Consider the following 23,986-nt stretch of genomic DNA (forward strand, 5'->3'; position numbering starts at 1 on the left):
TGAGGATTCATTTTAGAATGTAACTGTCAAGATGGTGCTGGAAAATATAAAGCAAAGATCTCAGATGAGACAATAACCAGCTAGTAGTTCTCTCTCACTTTTCATAGAATTAAATTTCTACTACACAAGAACATTTATGACATACCCACAACTAGAAATGCAAATAAGACTGTATAGCATAGCATGACACACAGACTAAAATGCTTTGCATGACAGAGAGAAATACCAAAGAAGGAAATACTTTACAGGCACACTTAGCTCAGAATCAACTCCTTCCTATACATGCTAATGTAAAATTTTATGTTTAGGCGCAAGGAATGCAACTGTGGAACCGAACACAAGTATTCAAACATGATGTCATATGTCCTAGGGCCTTCTGACTGGCCTCCAGCTGCTGCCTGGAAGAGGTACAGTCTCCCTTCAGTCCTGATTCACATTTGCCAAGCCAGTTTGGATGTTAGTGATACACTAAGGCATCTAAACCAGCAGTGTGAACGTCTGTAAATTCCCATCTTTAGATCTCTTAGTAATAAAAGAATACCAACAGAGAGGACTCTCTCAGAACCAGCTTCCCACAGCATTCTTCTGGTGTGCCTTTTTCCTCAGCTGACTCACCACGTTTTGCAGAATTGTAATCGATGATTTTGGGGATGTCTCATAGCTACTGCTATACTAAGACCATGGCTCCTTTTTTTCTGGTGTGTTCAGATACTTGCAGGTGCATAGATGTAGAGAAAGATGAAAGCTTTATAAAACACTTATCATTTTCATGTTTGGAGTTGTTGTGGGTTTTTCTAATTCAAGATTCCTGGTTAATTTTTACCTCTATGAGTTCCTCACTTAGAAATGGAAAAACAATTTCCATAAAGGTTAAGGCAGCAGTCATAATGACAACCTTGAGTATGATGACCTGGTAACAGATGTGTACTGCTCTAACGGGTCACTTCCTGATTAACTGTATAGGTGACAGTTAACTCCTGTTAATACACTAATTACTAAAACCTTAAGGTTGACAGCAAAAACAATTTTGACTTCCATTTCTTAATTATCTTTTAGATATAGAAACCATTAGAGCAAGTCGCTAGCAGGTTTTAGGATCTATGTGTCTCTGGATCATTTTTTGCCTAGTGGTTACTGACACAAAATTAAATTCTTACTCAATTAATTTTAACTGAGCCAGGCTTTTGGCCACCTGGAATAAACTACTACATAGTTCTTAAGCTAACTGGAGATGGATTTGGGGGATTTCATGTAATGGGTTTGTTCTTTGTTATTTTATGTTCCTTGAACGTTAAGAATATTCTTGTCTTTTTAGACGTGTGCTTGGAAAAAAAAACAAGAGGTGATTTAGAATTCAAATGCAGCAAAATATACATAAATATATGCATATATACACACACTCTCCCTGCAAAAATGGGTCTATATAAATGCATATGTACATACATAAATACATACATATATGAACATAGATAAGTATGTGTGAAAATGTGTATATATAATGTAAGACAGCAATTTAAACATTCTTTAAACATTTAAAGCATCTTAAGAAATTCTAACCACGTCAGTGTGACTAGTTCAGTCTTTTTGTTTTACAGTTCTTGGGTAGCCATGTCAATTGTACTCTAACTTATTCCCACTGTTACTCATTTTCTATTTATGAGTGTGTGTGCATGACATCATTAATTCCAATCAAAACAGCATTTTGGAAACTGATTCATTCAACCTTAGTTTGGCTATTCTTGGTAACAACTACTTCCTGTTTCTAGGAGTTTGGGTCAGTTTGGGTATTGCTTCTATTTGTTTTAGCTTCTCACAGTAAATATAATGCAAGAAAAAAATCCCATTCATAACAGTATAATTCAGTACATACATTAAAAAAAACCCTCAAAACCAGAAGAAAGAGAACAAAAAAAAAGGAAACCCCTAAACAATTTCAACCTCAAATAAACATCAAATTTAAAGCTGGTCTTATCGCCTCTTACTTTTAAAAAAGTAATCACTTGACATGTAGTAACAATGTAAAACTTTTACTATTTAAAGCAAGGACATGCGTAATAACCTAAGCCTGAAATACAGAAGACTTTCCATCCTCTTGGCACAAGCTCCCAAAGCATTAAGCTTTGGTAGATCTAATGTTTTTCACACTTCATAGTACAAGATAAAGACAGCATCTACTGCTTAGCTTCATATTCTTTGAGTGCAATTCAGCAGATAATAACAAAAAGATGCATTGTGCTTTTTACTTATGCACAGATTATAATAGAAAATCTATCACAAAAACAGATCAGTTGGAGTTTTTAAAATAGGATATAGCTAAAGGGAGCCCACTGATTATCTCATCTGTAAACATATCAGACATACATACTTGCCTTGCCCTTTCCTTGTGTAAAGTTACCGTTCGCTAGCATGAGATAAAACAACTTTAAAAAAAAAAAAAAAAAAAAAAAAAAGAAGAGTTCAGGAGACAATAACCAATGAGGTGATTTTTTAGGCACAGTGATGTACCCTAAAAAATTCAATTTACTGTGTTTCAAGTGTGTTTGGCTTTTAATGGCATGCAGTTCCTAATTCTAATCCTAATCCTCTGTTAAAGTCTTTGTGCCTTAAGGGAAGAAAAGGAATAGAAATTATCTATAAAACTTCCAATATTTTTTTTAGATTGTTCAGTTTAGCAGAATGAAGTCTAGGTATCTAGGAAGAAGAATGTCATATTCACTCAACAACAACTGGCAGAAAAATAATGCAAATTTCTTAATAATGAAATGTTGTAATTTATTTGGTATGCTACTTACGACTGCAGGCATACAACCAAATTAGGTACGCAAAGCCACTCAACTGAGTAAGGCAGCACCAACATCTGCTGCTATCTACTATAACCATCATGTTACAACACACTGGAGACAGAATCAATGCAGTATTTTTAAATTAATTATTCTTAGCTGGATGCTCCTGAATAATTTCAGGGTAACACTCCAAATGATACCCCCCTCACGTGACAACTGAAGATCATCTTCTTCTACAGGTAGAAAATATTGGACAAGTTTCTTTTTCTGTAGCAAACCAAAGCTACAGTTTAAACCACACAAAACAGTGTTCTAAGGGAGATGTGGCCAGTCAGTATGTATGACGCCTGCGTCACTGCATCTTCTATTCAATCTACCTAAGCCTTTCTTGTGTGCAAACAGCCCACTCTAAGAAATTGATACAGTACAAACAACTGAATGAATTCTGAATTTTTTTTGCTCAAAATTCCTACCTTAGTGGGTGCTTATTACCTTACATGGCTCAACAAACACACTGGGAGTAACCTAGGTGTGCATTTTATACAGATAATAAAATCATTGCGGATTCTTTCCAACTTGTTTCATACTCTGTATAAATTTGTGGAATAAATCCTCTCTTTTATGACCCTCTGGACATCAAGTGAAGTAACCATAGAATATGGTTCCACTCCTAAATTTTAATTTGAATGGGGACAGAACTCAGGTGGAAAAGTACACTGAGTAAGTATGTTACAGGTATAATGAACAGGGATTGAAAGCAAGAGAGGGAAAAAAAAGTACCCTTGCCCCTTCTCAAATACCTAGCATCTTTCTATTACTCCATCCTTTTTCAGATCCCTCTGCTTTTACCTAGGCTTCTTACCCCTACTTCAAGTAAAGCCTCTGCCCTTTCTCCTCCCTCCTTCCTACCTTTTTTGTATGATGTAAAGCTGGTACAAACTCAACCTTACGCCAGGTTATGGGGTGGGGTCACTGATCATTACAGTAGTCACTCCTCTCAGTACAGGAGGGATGCACATAGGAGAAGTGAAGGAAGGGTGGACAATGGCAGTAAGGGGGAGCTACAGAAACTCTGGAAGGTCAGCCTGTCCAGCATCGACTGGGAGCACTGCTCTCAGCACACCGGGACAGCAAGCGCCAGGCATTCCACCCACTAAGCCTGCTCTATAGGCCCTAGATTGAATTTTAGAAGTGAGAAGACTAAAAAGAATTATTTTCTATGGTCCCACAAACACAGTGATTGTTTAAAGGGGGCAAAAAAAAGAAGAAAAAACCCTCAGCAAATAATTAAGGAGTGTAAAACATAAGCAAGTGTTTTTCTGGTTTCCCCTACTCACTCCCTGCCGCCCTGTTTCTGGAAGTGTAGGGTGTTAACCAGATCAAAAGAGTAGCATTTTACATGGATGACGATACAAATGCCTACATGTGCTGCAATGCTGCACCAACCCATAGCCAGCTTGTACATCTTTTCTGCCACTTTCCCCACCCTCTGTCTCCACCTAGCACTGGGTTGTGTTTGCGGCCAGAGCTCCAGAGGCTCATGGCAGGACTGATGATTCTGCTAGTGGCTCCCTTTTTGGAGGGCATGCTCTCTGCAGTTGTGCCAGTTCACACTTTTTTGGCATTCTTTCCTCAAACTACACCTGTGAAATTACAACAACAACAACAACAACAAATCCTTTTCCCTAAAAAGATTTATTGCTTTGTGCTTTAATAAATCAGTACATATCACCTTAGACCACCGTAACATCATGAGATGGACTGACACAACTGAGGGGCAGTTCTGGCAGTCAGGGAGGAAACAAATGACTGGAAAGAGGAGAGCATGACACTAAGCTTAAACCCGCCACTGGAGGAATAAATGGGTGGAGGCACAGCTTAGAACCACTCATCCTAGTTTCCTGTGAAATAACAAGGTATGTATAGTTATGTCGGAGGTTAGGTCAATACTCCAGGACTGCATCCTGGCACTCACCCATCTGTGTGAAGCTGCTGGGCATGATACAACTTCCATTCATAATGAATAACCAAGCAGTTAAATGCTCATGTGTCTAATAGGTGCAAATGTGAATAAAATGCCAAAGCGAGAAAAAGAGGTAGGACTTGTAGTCTAAGAGGCACTTTTTGACATTGAAATTCAGGCTGTCACTGAGTAGGGCTGGTGAAAGTGAGACAAAAATAGTGATAAGCAGATATAGGAAAAGGAGCAAGGAACAAAGATTTATGAAAGCGGTAGAGCAGACCTAAGAAAAAATGAGATTTTCTGGGTATTGTAAAATGTGGAAAGAAGCTTGGAATGGGGAACAGAGAAACTGACCCAGTAAATAAACAGGGCTGCAACAAAGAAACACTGCCTCTGATAAAGACGTTTCCTCCTGGTGGAAACAAACACTAAATCTTAGCTACACACGCAGATGCCGGCCTGGAAGAGCACCCTAGAGCAGAATCCCAAAGGGTTTCTCCATCGCCTACCGCACTCCCCGCCCAGATGGCCGCGAGCTGTTGCTGCAGAGAGTGACCAGCAGATGGCAGCCTTGGACACAGCAACACCGCTCCCAGAACACTGCCAACAGAACACCTACCCCTCCCCGGCCGGACACTCTGGATGGCTGCTGGCACTACTACACTCACACGGAAAACCCTTCTGAGACTTCACTTCTGTCAGCTACCCAAAGTGACATGGAGTTTTTTAACTCTGACATTAAATGTTATTGGAACTTCTGGTCCATTATGCTCAGGAGAAAAATAGGCTGTTTTAAGAATACTGAATTAGCTAAAAATAATCAACCACTTCAGGAGACAAAAAAAAAGACACATGCTAGCAGGTTTTGATGATGCAGTTGGCTTCATTTTCTTCTGTGTGTCCATAGTGAACGTAATAATCAGTGATAAGTTTAAACTGTGGCAAGAAAACACTTCCTAACATAAGAATAGCGAATCACTGGAACAGACTGCTCACAAGAACTGTGGGATCTTCAGGTCTTTGTAATTTCATACATGACATTTTTATACATATGGCAAGGTAAACACAGATGTACTTGATTCTGCCACAGAACAAAGGTCAGGAGTAAATTAACATCTGGTGATTGCTTATATGTTTTATATAATGGATAATCCATTAAGTTTAAACCAGGGGTTTGAAAAATAAAAAGCATTCAGAGGCAATATTCTATATCTTTGACCACTTGAACCTGATCAAGTGCAAATGTGCGGTAAAACTTGAACAATATTCTGGGATGTGGAGCTAAAAGAATTGCAGCTTTTTCTTCTTTAAAGATACTCTGTGAATTTCCAGCCACAAAAACCATTAGGATTCTATCAAGTATTTAGTAGCAGAGTGCTTATTCATGAGAGGAGGCTATCTAACTTACTAAATGATATGGAACAATGAAAAGAAAAACAACAGGCATTAAAAAATATCCTACCCCTAAACTCAACAGATTTTGTTAAGTTATAAAGATGTTGTATACTGTAAATTAGAAATTAATCCTGTTACTGCCCCTTCACTTTGATTTAATCACAGCCTGTCCTGCTTATCTGTGCAAGGGAGCAACTAACACCAACACTGAGAAAAAAGGACTATCAAGGAGAGTCTAGAGGAAACCACCCAGAACAATAACACCATATCTACAGCCTTACTGATAAAATGAAAGTTGCTACAGAAATCTTGTCGAAGCAGGTTTACTTATTGCTGTACTACAATTTATTAGGCTGTGGGGGAAAAAATGATACCAACTTAAGATTTTAAGAGCTTTCCCTGTTACTCTTCACAAAACAATTACTAGTCTGTATGTACCTGAAGATGATGCATACACTAAACTTTGTAAACACAGAGAAATATCAGGATTGTATTGGGAATTTCCATCTCTTCATATTTATTTCTCAGGTATTTTTAATGTCTTGTCATGGAAATTAAAGTACTTTTTGATTGTATTATCTTCACTGTCATGTGGTGGCTAATTCACTTTAATTTGATTAGAAACTGTTTACATTTTCTATGACATACCACTCGAGATTCACTTATGCTGAAGTCTTTTTGCTCATTTTGTGAGTTATTTCAGCTACTTGTTGCACAGTAAGAAGTGCTCTAGTAACTCACTGAACAGTGTATTTTGATTAACACAGAAACCAGCACTGTCCCCACTCGGGGGCGCATGCTTATAGGAATAGTCCTTGTCAGGAACCCCACAGACCAAGATGTCAAAAAGCAGTATTTCAGTATCTGCTGCTTGTAGTTTTTATCTCGTTTGCCTTTTTTGGGGAGAGTTTCCTTAACAACTGGAACAGGTGATAACACAGTATTTTGCTTGTCTTCAGTCACAGTGGCCTGTAAGGAACGCTGAGGTCTATGCCATGCCAAACGGACACCAAAACCAGAGGCATGGAATTGGGACTCATAGCCCCAAACTGCCAAGAAGCAGAGTAAATAATCTCACATTGCACTTCACACTACAGTGTTTAGACCATGTCCTGTATCTGAGTTAGCTCAGGTACCTCTGCAGTGTCAACATACAGTCACAACTGCCCTCATCTGAGTCAATAAATAAACATTGATTATTTCCTTTTTCACATCAGTTCAGCAAAACTGGCAAATGTTCTAGGCTGACATCCTGCATCTATGCTGGAGATTCATTCTATGTCCATTTGTCTACACTGTGAGTAGGAAATGCTCCAGAAAGCTGTTCCAACCCTGCATTTCAACCATTCAGAGAAGTGTGAGGAGCAATAAAGAACCAAGCGCTTCATCACCTTACTACCTTCACATATTCTGCATGGACATCTTGGCAAGCAACAGCTTCCTCTGCTTATGGCTACTTTCCTGCTTATACTAAAAAGGAAGAAAAAAAACAACCAACCAAACCCCCAAGAAAACAACCATGCATCAAATGGAAGTGGAAAGAATAGTAATAGTAACATTTTTTATTGCATTCCCATGCAATCCTGCTAATGCTTTCCTCAAGACAGGAAAGTCCTTGATAAGTAACTAGAACACAATCCTGTTCTGTAAGATTCTGTATTTCCCTTCTGTGTGTCACTTACTCTGATTAGAGCAATATTACATTACCCAATGGAGACAGCTGCAACTCTACTACATGTAGGAACTGCCATTCACATCCCTGGGAGCACCTTGCCTCAATCCTGCATAGGCTGAAGAACTATTTAACATCTATAGACAGGTTCAACAGTTGGAGAGAAAAAGCATCTTCCTGGGCTTGACCCTGTTATGGTCTGCGAAATTGTCTCATAAAGATATAAGCATCCTTTTAGGATTAACATGACTCCATAATTCTTGCCTACCCAAAGTTTAAGATTTGTTGTTTATTTGAAGCTGTCACCTAAAGTTTGGTATTCTTTTTATCAGTTCCACTGCGTCTCCACATAACATGGCAAAAAATATCAAGGGTCATTTATTATCTGATTTATTACCATTTCAGGTATAAAGGGAACATACATAAGAACAAAGTTTGTCCCTGTATCACATTACATGATTGTAAAGATGAAATGTTTCACAAACATTAATTTTTCTTCTTGATCTCCCTTATGGAAAAATGTTCTCACTTGATTTTACTCAGGTGAAAAACTGAGGCAAAAGATTAAGTTAGAAATAACCCCTCATTTAGAGCACCCAACTTGAAACACCTAGGACCCAATTTTCTACATTAGAAACTTCACATCCACTGTGCAGGCAGCTGCTGTTTGAGTTGATGGGCCAACTGGTAGCAACAGATGGCATTAAAGCTGCACAAGAAATGATTTCACCAAGTTTAGCGGAAAGATACTCAACTTTACAGTTTGGGCATTTAGTCTGGGATTCATTTGGACCAGAAAAGAGAATTACAAGTGAGTTCTTTATCTATTAGATGACCACAGAGTGTGATTTGATAAAATATTAATATAAGAAAATGAGGATGCTTATAAAAAGAGATAGAATAACACAGTTTCATTTTTACTGCACATTTAAGTTAAACTATTCCCATTCTCTAAACTTCCAATCAGGCATGAACAAGTTATGAGCAAAGGACCTCTTCAGAAATTCTGTGAACAACTAATTATTTTTATAACCAATACCTTAATTTAACTTATATTTGACTTATATTTAAGTTGTCAGTCAGCAGTTCTTCTAAAAAAATCTATTGTTTTTCCGTAATTGCTGTGGTAGAGCGGTAGCTGGGGAAAATGATACTACAGACAACTCCTTTAACAAGAAGAAGCAGGTAAAACATTTTTACTATATACACTGGCTTGTTCAGCTTGTATACAGATACTATATGTTTACAAAAGCACAACTCAATTTATCTTAAAAAAATGTCAAAGAGTTATTTTTCATGCAGACAACATTTAGTATTTGCAACTTCCTGATCTAATGTATAATTTTATTAGCAAGAAACATGGGAAAACGCAAAACATTTCATTAAACAAATCAGTATTTATAAAGTAATTATTCATATAATTATAAATATTATTTACTTGCTCAGTTCATTTTCTAAACCTATTTTATTTTACAGATAATGACATTTTCCTTTTCAAACACTTAAACAAATAACCTTGGACATAATAAACACTTTGAAAATAATAATACATACCTTGTTTAGCTTTACAAAGTATTCCAGTCCAGCTTCCAAGGGATTAGTGTCACAGTTCATCTGTTAAAAAATATAAATTCACGATCCATACACGATGGACCACCACAGCTTTTGGGTCGGGGCATTTTATGTCTTCCACATTGCGTATATGCAACTTCCATTTGAATACACTGCAAGCTTCCAATATGTGATTTCAACAGAATACCTACTATTTTGCCTAATATAAAGTATAGGTATGTAAATCATTCATCTAAGTTTCAATATACAAAATAAATACATATTTCAGTAAGAAACAGGATTTTTCATCAAAGCAGAATGGAACCTGCAGAAGACTGAATAACTGAGGTATGCACATCAATTGCAACACAGCAGAATGTCTTAGCTGAAGACGAAAATACAACACAAACCCAATTTTATTCACCACCTTCCCATTAGGTGTAGGGGGAATGATTTGTTAGGCAGCATTTGAAGCACGAATGAAAATAATTATCACAGGGCAAACAAAAAGGACTCCTAAATGCTCACCACTTCACCTTCCTGAGTTCTTTCATTTTCCAAAGGAATCAAGAAGAATTTCAGGTAAGCAAAAAATTATACTGATTTTCCCTAAATTGTATAGCCCCTCTGAGTAGTTCCTTATTGTGAATGTGCAAATTCAGCAGAAACAAGCTAACAGGAAATGAAAAAGTTCCAAACACACTACGAAGCCTGAATAATTGGTCTCTCATGACATAGTTATTACCAAAATAAAATATTTTCAGAATATATTAGCCAAACCATTGATTACAAAACACTAGAGCTTAGTAAAACCCTTATAATTTCGTTATACACAAGAGGAAAAGACATCAGTGAATCAAAGTAAGTGTCTCTTTCCCAGCAGTGTAATGCAGTATGCTAGCTATTTTTATTTAGAAAAAACACTGTTCCGAATTATAGCAGCTTTTCCTGCTCAAGGTAAATTTTTCCATGCTATATTGAGAAACTGGAATAAATACTATCTGTGCTAACTCTGATTAAAAGATGTATAGTCATAATGAAATAAAATAAAATAATTAAAAAAACCAAACCAGAAATAATAATAATGAAGAAGTTGCATTTCCTGACCTCTGCCCCCCAGGCTCGGAAACCCTTTTCCAGCCTTAAAGCATTCAAAGCATATGTTCCAAAGTTGTCAATTCCCTCTTTTTGGCCAGCTTCCATGATTGCACTGTAAAGAGCTACAGAATCTTCTTTCCTATGATAGAGCTCCCAGCCCAATTCACCTGTTACACAAACAAGATTAACGGTTTCATCAGCTCAACAATGAAACAATCCTAATAAATACAGTCCTATCCTTGGTAAAAAGCAAGGATCAATGCTGTAAGTGTTAACTCACATTCTAGGGTCAATTCTGCAATCATATAGTGAGTCCAATTCCCTAAAAGAACCACCAGAGGATTTGTGCCCTAGATCTTAAACAGTGGTACTATTACCCTAATTTAAACTGTTAACTGAAATCTCAGGGGAGTGGCAGGGGGAAGGATCAGAATAACGGTTAAGAGAAGTCATGTAACAAAGTCACAATGAAAGATGAAGCTTAAGGGCATGGGACTTGGACTTGGCAGTGCTACATTAACAGTTAGACTTGATTTTAAAGGTCTTCTCCAACCTAAATGATTCTATGGTTCTATAAACATGATGACTTGGCAAGCGAACAGCAAATGTAACTAATTGTAAATAAGCATAAAATTAATGTATTGTATCATATTTAGCACAATAGAAAGAGAATATGAATTACAAGGTCTTCAGTTGCTTCAGAATGCTCTGAATTCAGTCTGTTGCAGTAGAGATGGGCATTAAGAGAAAAAAATAAAAAGTAGCTGAGAAAAACAAACACTCAGCACTATAGTGTTACATTTTCAAGGCACGTGACAAACACTAATATATGGTAATCCAAAAACAATTCTTGACGTTGGTTTTGCAGCAAATACCACAGAGGTTATCAGAACTGGCCTTTTGTTCTGAAAAATAAATATTTACACTATAGGGTACTCCAGAGAAAAAAGTCTTGGAAAACTCAGCACAGACCCTGACCACATCACATTTGAAAATCAATGTACTGTGTTTCCTCACACATTTATACATAACATGTAATGGACCTGTTGCTTATGAATACATGATGAGATTTATTTTTCAACATAACTTTAGTTACACTATTTTATTAGTTGTCTCTTTCCTTAAAAGCTTGTTTTCGCTATTGCTTACCTGTGTATGATATTCTAATGGCAGTAACGGCAATATCAGAAAGTTTCAGATGTCTAGACTGGAGAAACTTAAATGAACTGTCACTCAGATCCTCACTTGTCAACTTCTGGAGGACCTGTCGGGCATATGGACCTGCGACACCTAGTACTCCCATCTCATCTGTCATGTTTTCTATTTCAACTTTGTATCCACCTCTCATCACTTGCTCTTCTACCCATCTGCATGTAAAACACAACACTGATGTTAATTTTTTTAATGAAAAATAACTCATTTAAATAAAATTTAGAAAGAAATAGTTTGTTGTGTTCATCTTCACATAAGCTCCCACTTCCACACCTCCCTAAAACCAATTGAACTATGTGCTACATTAGATAATCAAATCCATTGTTGATGTTAAACAGTTTCCTCCTGAGATACCAATACAGGAACTTAAGCATCTGGGATAGGAGAGAACTTAAATCGGTGAAACAGTATTTTCAACCTAAGAGAAAGAAGTGATCTCATAGGACTGAAGACAGATTTGCCTTTGGATCCAGAATGTGTTAATAAAAAGTCAATGTACAAAAAGAGTAAGCAATAACACAAAAAGAGTAAGCAATAAACACAATGAACATAAGATGTCTCCAAATAATCCTATGTCAACAGATATGTACAAGATTTGTTCCCTCCAGAATGCAGTATTTAAAGTATTAGCAGGAAGTTCAGTTTTGATTTAATCAAAAACTTCAGCTGCATATTGTCTTTCAGGAAGCTCATAAAATAAATGAAATTAGTATATTTAAAAATGTTATGAAGTACTACTTTGTTAAGCAATGTTAAATCGTCTCAGGCACAGGGCAGTACCAAACAGGACTGCAGAAATCCTGCAGAAGTAAATGCATTAGATCTGGTTCTGCCATTTGGTTCCTGAATGTACCAATGGTCCTACTATTATTCATCGTGTGTTGGGGTAGCAAATGTCAGTCTTTTATGTGTTGACTCATTTTGAATAATGGATTTGTCAGCAATCTCCAGTAAGAAAAATTCTTTTTCTTAGTATGTATGTACAGTCACTAATAGCACTAGAAATGTTACATCCAATGCTCATCTATGAAAAACATTTTAATGAAGCGACCCTGGAACTGCTTCTTCCTTTCTTTCTGTTGTTTCTTCTCTTTGTGACCCCAAAGCCCAAAGTAGAAGACATTATCACATTATCAGGAAGGCTGCATCACCCATCTGTATTGGCCAGGTCAGTGCCTCTGGGGTCATCGTGTTTAAAGCCAATTTTCTTTTTTGCGTAAGAGAAAACACTAGAAAGGAACAACCACTCTGCATTCCATCATATGATGCCAAACACAAACAGGTTCAACAAAACAAGAACTTCCATCAAAGCATATTACATAAATATCAGTAAATTCTCCATCTTTTTACATCAGCAATAATCCAATATCCAACTGCTTATACTTCAGGATTCAAATCAACCAAGTTTCTAAGAAACCAAAATCAACAAATAAGTAGAATTCTTGTGAACTTAGTGAAAGGTTTGTTGAGTAACAATTAAGAATTTGGCACTTAGTAAAAGGGTTTCTATATTCATGTGACTGTATAGCACTACGTATTTACTGTATCAAAAATAAACTAACCTCAGATCATGGAGTTCTGACCCTGAGCCAGTCACAAGCATAAACTCTCCAGGATACAGTTGAGAGACTGTTAGCTCAGCATAAACTTTTCCTCTCGGTGTTAACATATGGCTTATATTTGTTGAACCTACCTACAGAGTAAAACTTGCAATTATTAAGAATGCACAATAACACTTTTGAATTCTTAAACATTATGAAATGTATGGAAATACATCTTCACTTGAAAAAACAATTTTTTTATGTTTCTTCTGCTGTGCCAAAATAGGAGTGGGTTGGTACACTACTGGCCAAGCTTAAGCTTTACAGTGGAAACCTCATATTTTTCTTTATGGAAAAATTTGAAATTTTGAAATAAGATAAAGCAAGACCTTCATAAATGTATGTTAATTGCATACTAGACAAGGTGTTCTTAAGCCACATTTGATTTAAGAACGCATTTTCAATGCAAATTCAACCAATTTTAATTTGTACTCTGATCATCAGAGTAAAAAGTTCTATGTGTCTTATTGACATAAATATTCTTTTTGAATCATGTGAATAAGGCTTTCAGATCCTAAAATTATAACATATACTTTGCCTCTTACTTTAAAGAAAGACATACTGCGTTGACTTATGCTTTCGTGGCCCTACTTTATGTCTACTTTTATATTTTATGTAGTTGCTAACTATGAATCTACATCTCTGTATATTTGTATCAGGCTCTGTGCAAAAACATGATCTCTAGAGGCAAAATTTCAAATAACAGTCACTTAGCTGTGGCCATAAAACACATACATATTCATACAGATATCATCTATAGAAACAGAAATATGAATGTGCCATAGCTGTTGTTCTGGTCTGGTTCCAGAGGCAGAATTTTATCTCTCTTATTTCATTCTGCTTTCACAAGGAACCTTGTCAATCACCCAGCCAGTGCCCAGATTCCAGACAACAAATGGAAAAAGGAAATTTATTGCAGATGTTAACATTCTTCTGCAAGGTCATATTACATTAATATAGTTACTGGCATGTTACAGGCAAATAGTTGAATTTTCAGGATCTGATGCTAGTCACACTCAACCTAGTTATGATACAAATATATCTCCAGTAACTTCACCGAACTATTCTATGATGCAAACAAGCATGAATGGTACCAAAAATCAGACAGCTTAAATAACCAACTGTTGTGAATGCTGGATTTTAAAGTGGACTCATAAACTGTTCCTTCTACTTTGCCATCTAGCTTTCTTTTTCTCCCTAGCAACACCGATTAAATTCCACAGAAAGCACTTGCTTTGTTCTCATAATTTCCCATTCACTTTTGCTTCCCCTCGTCTGCCACACAAACGCATTCAGCGTTATCCATGCCCACTGATGACACAGTTACCCCACCTGTACCTCAAGCCAGCAAGAAGATAAACTTTCAATCTGTATTGCTGTCAAAAAGTATCAACCAAAACATATGGCTATATGGCAATTCAGGTTCCTCTTTCTCCTAAAACTATAGGATAGAATCCTTGTGTACAGCCTTTCCATCCAGTTGGCTTTGACCTCTAAGAAGTCACCTACCTTCATAACTATAGTCTCAGTGCAATTAACTGTTTCCTTCTGTTTCCCCATGCTGGCATCTGAAGCAGCTACAACCACCATCTACAACAAAATCTTAATGAAAGTCTGTGCTGAAATGAGCAAACCCCATGTTGGTAGCACTTCAGAAAGGAGCAATCTGCTTGCTAGAGGTGTATCTCTGAGGTTAAAGGCACTACATGAGAGTGGCTGACAAAGCAGGAAGATAAAGGGACTCATAGAGCACTACCATAAACTGAGGACCAAGAACAAGATTCCTGGGGTACTTTGTCACAATATGCCATTTCTGAGAACAGGATCATATCCTGAAGATCTGTGAGCAGCCACTTGTGGAGAAAGGACAGGTGGGAGCTGAAAGCTGAATATCCTGAATATTTGCAACCCTGCCTGCTCCCGGAAGCCAGCTATAAAATAGAGTCAGTATGTGGGGGTGGAAAACAAGCATGGGTCAATCAGAAAAAAACCCGACAAATCTGTTCCCTTGGGCAACCAGGAAGAATACAACATCCAGCTATGGTCAGGCAAAAGCACCTTTCACTTCTCTGTGCTGCTGCCTCAGGCTGCCACAGTACAGCACAGTTGTAGGCGGGCAGCTACCACACCATTCTACTATTTACTACTGTAAAAGAATTCCAGCTGAGATTCACTTAGACTTCTTTAGACAAAGATTTGAAACACAAGAGGTTCTCTCTGAACATATGGAAACACTTTTTTACTGTAAAGGTGGCTGAGCACAGGAACAGGTTGCCCAGAAAGCTGGTAGAATCTCCATTCTTGGAGACAGTCAGAAGCCAGTCAAAAGCTACCCGGACACAGTCCTCAGCAATGAGCTCCAAGTGAACTGTTTGAACAGGGGCTTGGACAAGATGACCTCCAAAGGTCCCTTCCAACTTCAACCTTCTATGATTCAATGATCTGTGTCTAAAGGTACTTCTGCTTCAGGTTGCTCAGTATAAACTCCACTGCTCATGCTCTTAACTGAGTAAAATACGTCTCCTGACACAGCAATTTCTCTAAAGGATCTGTTCACTACCTGAAAGATATGGCAATGATATTATGCTTTGTTTTCCATTTCTGAAACAGATCTTGTTTGTCTAAATCCTACATTAAAACAGTTATCACTGTCCCATTTACCTTTGGAACAACATTTGCAAATAGATGATCCAGCAGCTTAACAGAATCTGTGCCTTTTACTTTAAACTTGCCAAATGGAGACAGGTCAATCACACCGACTTTTTCCATAACCTGTTTATACTCGCGACCCACAGGGTCAAACCAATTTGTGCGCCGAAAACTGGGTCTGAAACAGAGCATTTAGACACATAAAACACAATTTTGGAATTCTGTGCTCTTTGCAGCAAAATGTAGTCTTCAGTTTCTTCAGTTTAATAATCACTCAAAAGAGATAGACATCCCTAATTGTAGGTAGCTTACCCAATATTTTCCTTGGTCTAACATAGCTTAATTATTAAAATCCTTAAACAACAGAGAAAGATATGGGTTGACATTTTATCAACCATTTTGTACAATAAACTGTGAACTGTTCAAATGTTAGAAGTAGTAGTCTGTCATGTGTGAATTTACTGCATGATTTGTTGCCAAATCATTTATTTGAGTTTAAGGTGTCAAGGGCTTTATTTCTGAACAGCAAAGTGTGTCTCTTCATTCCTTTATGAGCTTCACTTAGACTGGGACTCCAGTATCCCTGTAGAAAACATTCATTTGCTGGATGATGCTCCCTAATGCAAGCAGGTAAATAGATGAGCTGGGGGGAGCGCACAGGGAAGAGGGGAAGAGGGGAAGAGGATTGTGCTTCTCCTTTCCTGAGAACTATAGAGAGAGGAATAAGGTTTTTCATGAAACCATTATACAGTGCTGCTGATATAATGAGAAAGGGAGAAAAATACAATTTTGTGATTAACAAATAGTTCTTTAATCTCTTCCTTGAGCTAGGCTGCTCCCTGATACTGGAAGCCTATAAGAGTTACAGGATAGCTCAATGTGTTTTGAAATGTCTGCATTAAGAATGAAATGTATTCTAAACTACAGAAAAAGAAGAATGGAAGATGTACCTCATAGATACCTTTAGCCAAAATAAATGAGAAATGTGTGTTTCTTATTGAATTTAAACTCATCGGGCCCTTGCTGTCATGGCAATTTTGAGGGGTGGGGTGGGGGAGGTGGGGGTGAAGTGATCTTTCATTTACTTGTATCCAGTCTCATCTCCAGGTTTGTAGAACCAATGAGGTTGCTCCCATCCTGCATGAAATCCCATTGAACACTTAGACTTCAGCAAATCATACAGCCCACTGGTTCTCTCTGTTGGTCTCCCAGCAAACCTTTCTTCTTTGGGGTAACCAACTGCAGGGGAAAAGAAAAAACAAACCAAAACCAATGGCATACTAAGATCATCCTCAAGATAGAATACATGTATATAAAGAGAGAAATATAGAGGCAGGCTTTGTTAGAATCCATTTTTAGGATATAAATGTATTTTAAAAAATACCTTCTTACCAATGTTATTAAAACCATAAGATTCTCTTGCTTTGGCTGCTGTGTATTCTGTGGTGGTCCATTTTCCATAGCGGTTGGGATCTAATTCTATCAGGTCAAATGGAGGCTCCCCCTCAAGAATCCAGTCACTGAGGTACTTTCCTATGCCACCAGCATGTATAATGCCATATCTTAAAAACAAAAAAAAGTCCTGCAATGCCAAGTCTTTTTTGTTGTTCTAAAAATCAGTACTAGCATATACTACTAATACACCCCCTGAAGTATTTTATTTTTTATTCTGGTTTTTATGTGTTTGTTCATTTGTTCTGTTTTGTCTTGTTTTCCAAGATTACATACTTTCCTGGCAGATACTTCTACTGTACCACTGTCAGCAGCAGAATGTCATTGGTAATACACAGTTGGGGTGCTTAAGATTACAGCAAGCTCTTTCTTTCCCTGAAGTTCAGAATTTAGCAGTCTTTTCCAGGGACATTATAAATCTTTAACAATTAACACTAAAGAAGGCTCTCAAACTTCTGATACCCATGAAATACACTTTCTAGTCCTAGAAAACTTCTTATTCCATCAGGTTTGACTAAACCAGACTCAGATTTGAAAACCAGACTGAGACATTCCGGCAGCTACAGCAAGTATTTACATTACAGCGACAAGAGCAACAGCAGCAACAGTCAGGATACAACACTACTGAGACAGCTTTAATGAAGTTGAAATACCCCCAGTGCTTTTTATATTGCTCCACAGAAAATCTGGGTATGTAGAGGAACTGGGGATAAAACTAGAAGACTTGTGGTGGTGCTAGAGTTTGAAAGCTGCCTTTTCTCACCTGAATTACCTTCTCTGTTCACTACAACTACAAAGACAGCTCATTCCAGAAAGCTTATGCTAAAAAAATAAACATGTAGAAATTTTCTGTTACCAGTCTGTAGCAAAAGCCTGTCCTGTTTCTACATAACGAGTGTGTGAAGGATCACACTGTAGAGATCTCGTTAGAAACCTACATTATAAGGAAGCACACCAGACAGCACAGGTAGATGCTCAAAAGTTATGAAGTGACAGATCTGAGGTTTTCTTACTTAAACATTGTGTACATAACTCTAACTTTCAAAATGCTTGACATCTTGACATCCACCGGGAAAAAGCTGTGTGTGAAATGCGCTTCTGTGGGGTACTAGAATTGAACAACTGGGGACAAGGAACTTTGTTGTGCTGCCATATGTGTATGTCACTACTCAGTCTACATATGACCAAACAGTACCATGTAATGCTAGATTATAGACATCTCAGATTTGACACTGAAATGCTTAATCACAAATAATTATTAATACCAAGTTATTTAAAGCCTCTGTGAATTAGTTTGCCATGAATAAACAAAAAAGTGTCAAAATAGCTTTCTGTGTAGGGAAGACATGAAAATAAATACTTAGTTATTTGTGAAATGCTCCAATAAGCACAACAGAAAAGTCCTTGAAGAACTAGTAAGTCTGTCCAAAACCACGTTTAGGTTGGCATGTAGCAATTAAATCACAGACACTCAAATGGAACAGTGAAGCTAAAAAGAATTACTTTGTCAACTTTCACTCTGAATTCTATGTCTTCAGTTAAATGGGCAAGGATCTTATGGGTAAAAAATGAAGTAAACATTTAATGCTAATGCATATGCATAAGATGAATGAATTCAGGTTACACAGACTATTTAGTTGTGGCACTTGTAGAATGCCTGACTTCATAATATTCATGAGATTGCTTTGATATAGTGGGGGTTTATCCATAATTTGTTTATTTATTTAAATAGAACAGAAATATCTAACAGCTGAGTACATGAAGTCATTCTGCCAAACACTTTCCTTTAGGCTGTTCAGCACAAATCTTCAGACTCTCAGCCACAAGCATCTATCACCACAGCTGGTGCAGTTTGGATGGGTGCTTTTAAACTGCCACTCTGCAAGTACTACTGAAGAGTTAGCCATTACTGGTGTTAATTTAATTAGACAACTCTTAGTTATTCACAGGTACAAGTTTTGTGACCATGGCTATGATGCCTTCAAGAACAGCTTCAGAAGAAGTTTTAGCCAGTCTAAGTCTCCCTGCACCATTCACTGCAGCCAAAGTCACAGGGGAGCACAGCACAGGCACCACTGCATGACTCTGGGTAGTGGCAGACCAAGTGCAATTAAGTTTTTTAGCTTCAGCTGAAGACTGCTGAGCTGATGGCAGGGTAACTCCAGGGGCAAGACAGCTTGGGAAGCTGCTTTGCAACACGAAGTTGCTACTACAGGTGCAGCATCTGCGCTGAATGGTCTCTGCACTCTGCAGAGCTTTGCAGCACAGACTCTGTACAACCAGTTGATTTTGGTGCTCCTAGTTGGGCCTACGTTATCAGAGATTTTAATTATGCAGGGTACTTGAATCCCTTATTACCTCAGGTAATGGAAAGCTGATTGTATTAATATACCCACTACAGTTCTGCTACACAGAAATGAAACACATGCTATGCAGGGATAGGATATTGTAAGCAGCTGTAAAGAGTGGTACAGTTTAGGAACCTCAGTCTTCATTATGAGGATTCAGAGAAAATTTCCTTAATGAACGTGAACTGCCCTTACCTGTTTTTCTTCTCTCCTTCCATTCCCTGCCAGATTATGTTCCCCATTGCCCCTGTCCTGTTGTTGTATCTTATTTGCTTATGAGTCCTTGCTTCTCACCAATTTTCGACTCATTCCACTCCTTTTTCCCAGGAAATGAGTCCCCGCACATCATGGTTCCTCTTCTAGTGTCTTAGTCCCAGGTTTAATACTTTTTCTACCCTATTTCTGCAGGAAATCTACTGTGGCTGCATAATCCTATGTTAGATAAAATGCAGGAACCTTAGTGCAAGATTTAGTGAGTCTCTATTCAGTGTTTATGAGCTGTAACGTAAAAGCTTGTGAACAGGCCTCTTGAACATATTTTGTGAGGAATGGTAGAAAGTTGTATCGTTGGAAGAAAGGTCACTTCTGCCAAATGTTATGTTCATTCTCAGAAAATGGGGAGATTAGAGCTTTTCAAAAGAAAGACTTCACCCAAAAAACCTTAACACAGAATAACAACATACCTTCCAATAATCTTGTTCTTTGGAATGGTTACACTGGTTTGACTTAAACTTTACTGAATAAAATTCTAGCCTACTCTCTTTAACTTTTTCAAAGCTATAGGTAACTGAACATGGAAAGCATTGGGCAACCTTAACAATGAACAGTGCTACAAGCTCTGCTAACTATACTTATTAACTTTTTTGCACATTAAAATGCCTAGCAAGCTGCTAATTTTAGATAATAAAAATCTCTGAGCTAACGGCACTAAGTCCTCTGTCACAATGTCCCTGCTAGCTGACTATGAGATAAGGATTTGCTAATGCACACAAAAAATTACAACACTCGTAGAAACACTGCAGTGACCCAGTACCATAGAACAGTCAAAAGTCCCTGAAAAGCAGACAAAGCAATCCCATGACAACAACATAATTTTGATCTGTGCCTTAACATTTAGAGATTAATCAAATTCCTGAAATAAGTTGTTTAAAGAAACTGAAACATGTAACACTGGTCTTCGGTATTCCCTATATGGAACTCTGATTCTGCTCCTGTTGGCATCTATGAAGAAAAACAGACTCCAAAGTCTGGCAGCAGAGTAATGAACTTAAAAAAGTCTTCTTGGTGAACAAGGACTAGGCAAACCACTTTTGTAACTATAAGTTCTGCAAATGTTACTAAAAGATAACATTTTTTTTTTAAATCCAAGCAGCAAAGGTGAATACGTTTCACAATGAACCATTGCAAAATTACCAAACCTTTTTATTTTGAGGGCCTCAGAAAGCATGTTAGTAATACTGCCTTATCTTATGATCTGAGGGTTTGTTTAGTTTGGATTGAAAGAAAACTGGAAAAAGCTTAGCTGGATTTTGAACAGCAAATTAGGCAATTGGAAAAACAATGTAAACAGAACGTGTTCAATAACATGTGCCTGGAATTGTATTCAGTCCATTCTATCCATCTTGAATCAATGGTCAAACTAAGACAATTAAGTAGAAGTCGGTTAGAGTTTTACCACCAACTTCAGTGCTACCAGAGTATATAAGATATACATCACATTCAAAGAAAATATCATAATGGGCAGGAGAATGATATCAGTAACACACCCATTCCTCTTGTCACACCACCCTCTTCATTTGCTTTCCTCCAACACCCAGCAATATAATTTTTCAGCTCAACCTTCAATAGTCAGAACCATTATTGTGTTCCTATCCCTAGAGCAGTCAACCAGTATGGTACCAATGCCTTCTGCTTAGTATGCCTTTAACTCTTCTTCCAAAAGTTTTCCCTGTACCACTCATTCTTGCCCTACTTCCGTGACACCAGTTTCTGCATACACCAAATATCTGTTGAATACAATGTAATTCAAAGCAATACGTAAAATGAACTGGAAAGTATATTGTAAAACCCAGCACTTCTATGATTTCAGCTTGCTGCACAGACAGTACCAAGTACCACCCATTTCTTGCTGCTTCATAAAGTGTCACAGATACTGGCCTCCAGAATAAGAGGAGGAAACAACCTGAAAAAATAGGGAGAGTTATGAAGAAATAATAGAGAAGGATAAGCTTCTATTATGTAGGCAGTGGTAATTAAGACTATTTCAAACTACATTTTACATAAAGTATGTGCAAAACAACCCTCAAAACCATAGAAATGTGCAAAGCTTGAGCTGACTGCCATTTTAACAATATGACAGTCAAAAGTCATGAAGAATTTACTCACCCAAAACCAATAGCTACCCAGTAATTTCTGACACCCTGATGTGGTCCCACCATAGGAAGAATGTCTGGAGAATAGGTGATAGGACCCGCAATTGTGTTTACGATGTCTGCTTTTTTCAGAATGGGGACCATTTCCATAGCAGCCTCAATATGCTCCATTATTCTGTCTAAATCAGGCTCAAAAAGTTCTTTTCCAAAACCTGCACAAACGTTCAACACTTATTATAAACTTCATTACACTGAAAGTACTTACATGTTAAATACAGTTGTGCAATCTACACATATCAAAGTTATATAGAATTCATCAGTGCGTATGTTCAAGCCTTTGCCACCCTACATAAGGAAAATGGCATGCACAAATCCCTAGTTACCTGAATGATCAAGTTTATTGTCACTGCAGTTACACTGTTCTTTATACATATTTGTTTAACCCTAAGGTCATGCAAATACAACAATGAAGTAGAAAGGAAGTGGAGAAAGTAAGACCCACTTATTTTTCTCAATATGCCAACAATTTGGGGAGAGGAAGAAAGATACTGCCTGTGTTGGCTTATGATTTCCACGGTGTTTAGTGAATTCCTGGACATATTTCACATTTCATTCTGGGCTCTAAGCATTATTGAGCATCATTCTGTAGAGGGACTTCACACTACTTTAACTGCAGTAAGTTCAGGAAGCTGTAGCAGTACAATCCAAAACCCAACAACGCTGACTGCTTTTCCTCAGGAGATGTGTTTTTTTAAAACAGCAACACTATTGACTTAAAGCTTTCTGTCTAGAAGTGAATGGAAAGCTGGAGCCTAGATATAACACAGCAATTACTTTATTTTTTTTTAAATAAGCAGCAGTATGACACAGTTAGGATGCTTTTGTACAAAAATGCAATACAAAACTACAGCTCTCTTGCACTTATATCTGAGCATAGCATTTCATCTAGGACATATCTTTACTATACCTGTGTTCCTATTAGACAACCACCTTATCTCTGGGGGAACAACAGAAATCCAGAGCCTCTGTCAGTATGCTGGAGAGAACTGTAGCTTAAAAAAATGCCTATTCAGTTCCAAAAGGCTACATAACACAGATTTGGTGACTGCATCTAATCAAAACACATGAGTATCTGTTCAGAGAGTTGGGTAAGACTATGTTATAGATGTGTATTTTGTGCCTATCTCAAGTAGTTTTTTTTTATTTTACCTTTTTATTTCTATTCACTCATCATTGATTACAACTATTCTTTGAAAAAAACTTTCTGCATTACAATCCTGCATTGCAAATATTTTCTATTTTCCGTTACATATGGCAGCACAACAGGATGGTATTTATACACATTAAAATGTGTGCTAGTGCTTATCAATTTTAAAGATGTAATGTTCTTAATTACCTGGTGGGACTCCGTTTGCTACCCATGAGTCCTGCAGCTTCATCTTCTCCTCACTTTCATATGGTCCAAATAAAAGACCATCCCTTTCTTGCCTTAGATAATATGATCCTTCTAAGTCACGAATCACAGGTAATTCTGTCTTTAGGGCTTTCACTTCAGGGATAGTTGATGTCACAACATACTGATGATGAACAGGTATGAGAGGGTGTTGCAGGCCAATCATCTTGCCTATGTCACGGGCCCAGAAGCCTAGAGAAGATAAAAACCAACACAGAAATATTCAAACAGTAATTTCAGTGAATGGAAAATAATAGTAAGACATCCGCAGGAAGCACTGCACTTTATGGAATGTGACAAAGATTTTTTTCCCCATACTTTAGATTTTTAAATTATTTTTCATATTATCCAGCATAATTTTCCCTCCATAATTCCATGTCCTTGTTCTTAATTATACTACCATATATTATTCTAGTATATAGGTATTAAAAACTATA

General features: G+C 37.4%; 1 protein-coding gene across 1 annotated transcript in view; it reads right to left on the minus strand.

Annotated features, from left to right (window-relative positions):
• The window catches only part of DMGDH (dimethylglycine dehydrogenase), a 44,866-nt gene that overhangs the window by 3,322 nt on the left and 17,558 nt on the right, over window positions 1-23,986 (minus strand). Inside the window, exons 6-14 of the mRNA XM_056325497.1 lie at window positions 23,493-23,741; window positions 22,110-22,308; window positions 17,317-17,486; window positions 17,010-17,163; window positions 15,937-16,102; window positions 13,237-13,367; window positions 11,612-11,829; window positions 10,472-10,629; window positions 9,368-9,427 (exon numbers count right to left, since the gene is read on the minus strand). Coding sequence (XP_056181472.1) covers window positions 9,368-9,427; window positions 10,472-10,629; window positions 11,612-11,829; window positions 13,237-13,367; window positions 15,937-16,102; window positions 17,010-17,163; window positions 17,317-17,486; window positions 22,110-22,308; window positions 23,493-23,741 — 1,505 coding nt within the window. The remainder of the gene's footprint in view (window positions 1-9,367; window positions 9,428-10,471; window positions 10,630-11,611; window positions 11,830-13,236; window positions 13,368-15,936; window positions 16,103-17,009; window positions 17,164-17,316; window positions 17,487-22,109; window positions 22,309-23,492; window positions 23,742-23,986) is intronic.

This window comes from Falco biarmicus, chromosome Z (assembly GCF_023638135.1).
Source record: "Falco biarmicus isolate bFalBia1 chromosome Z, bFalBia1.pri, whole genome shotgun sequence".
In the NCBI taxonomy this organism is placed as follows: Eukaryota; Metazoa; Chordata; class Aves; order Falconiformes; family Falconidae; genus Falco; species Falco biarmicus.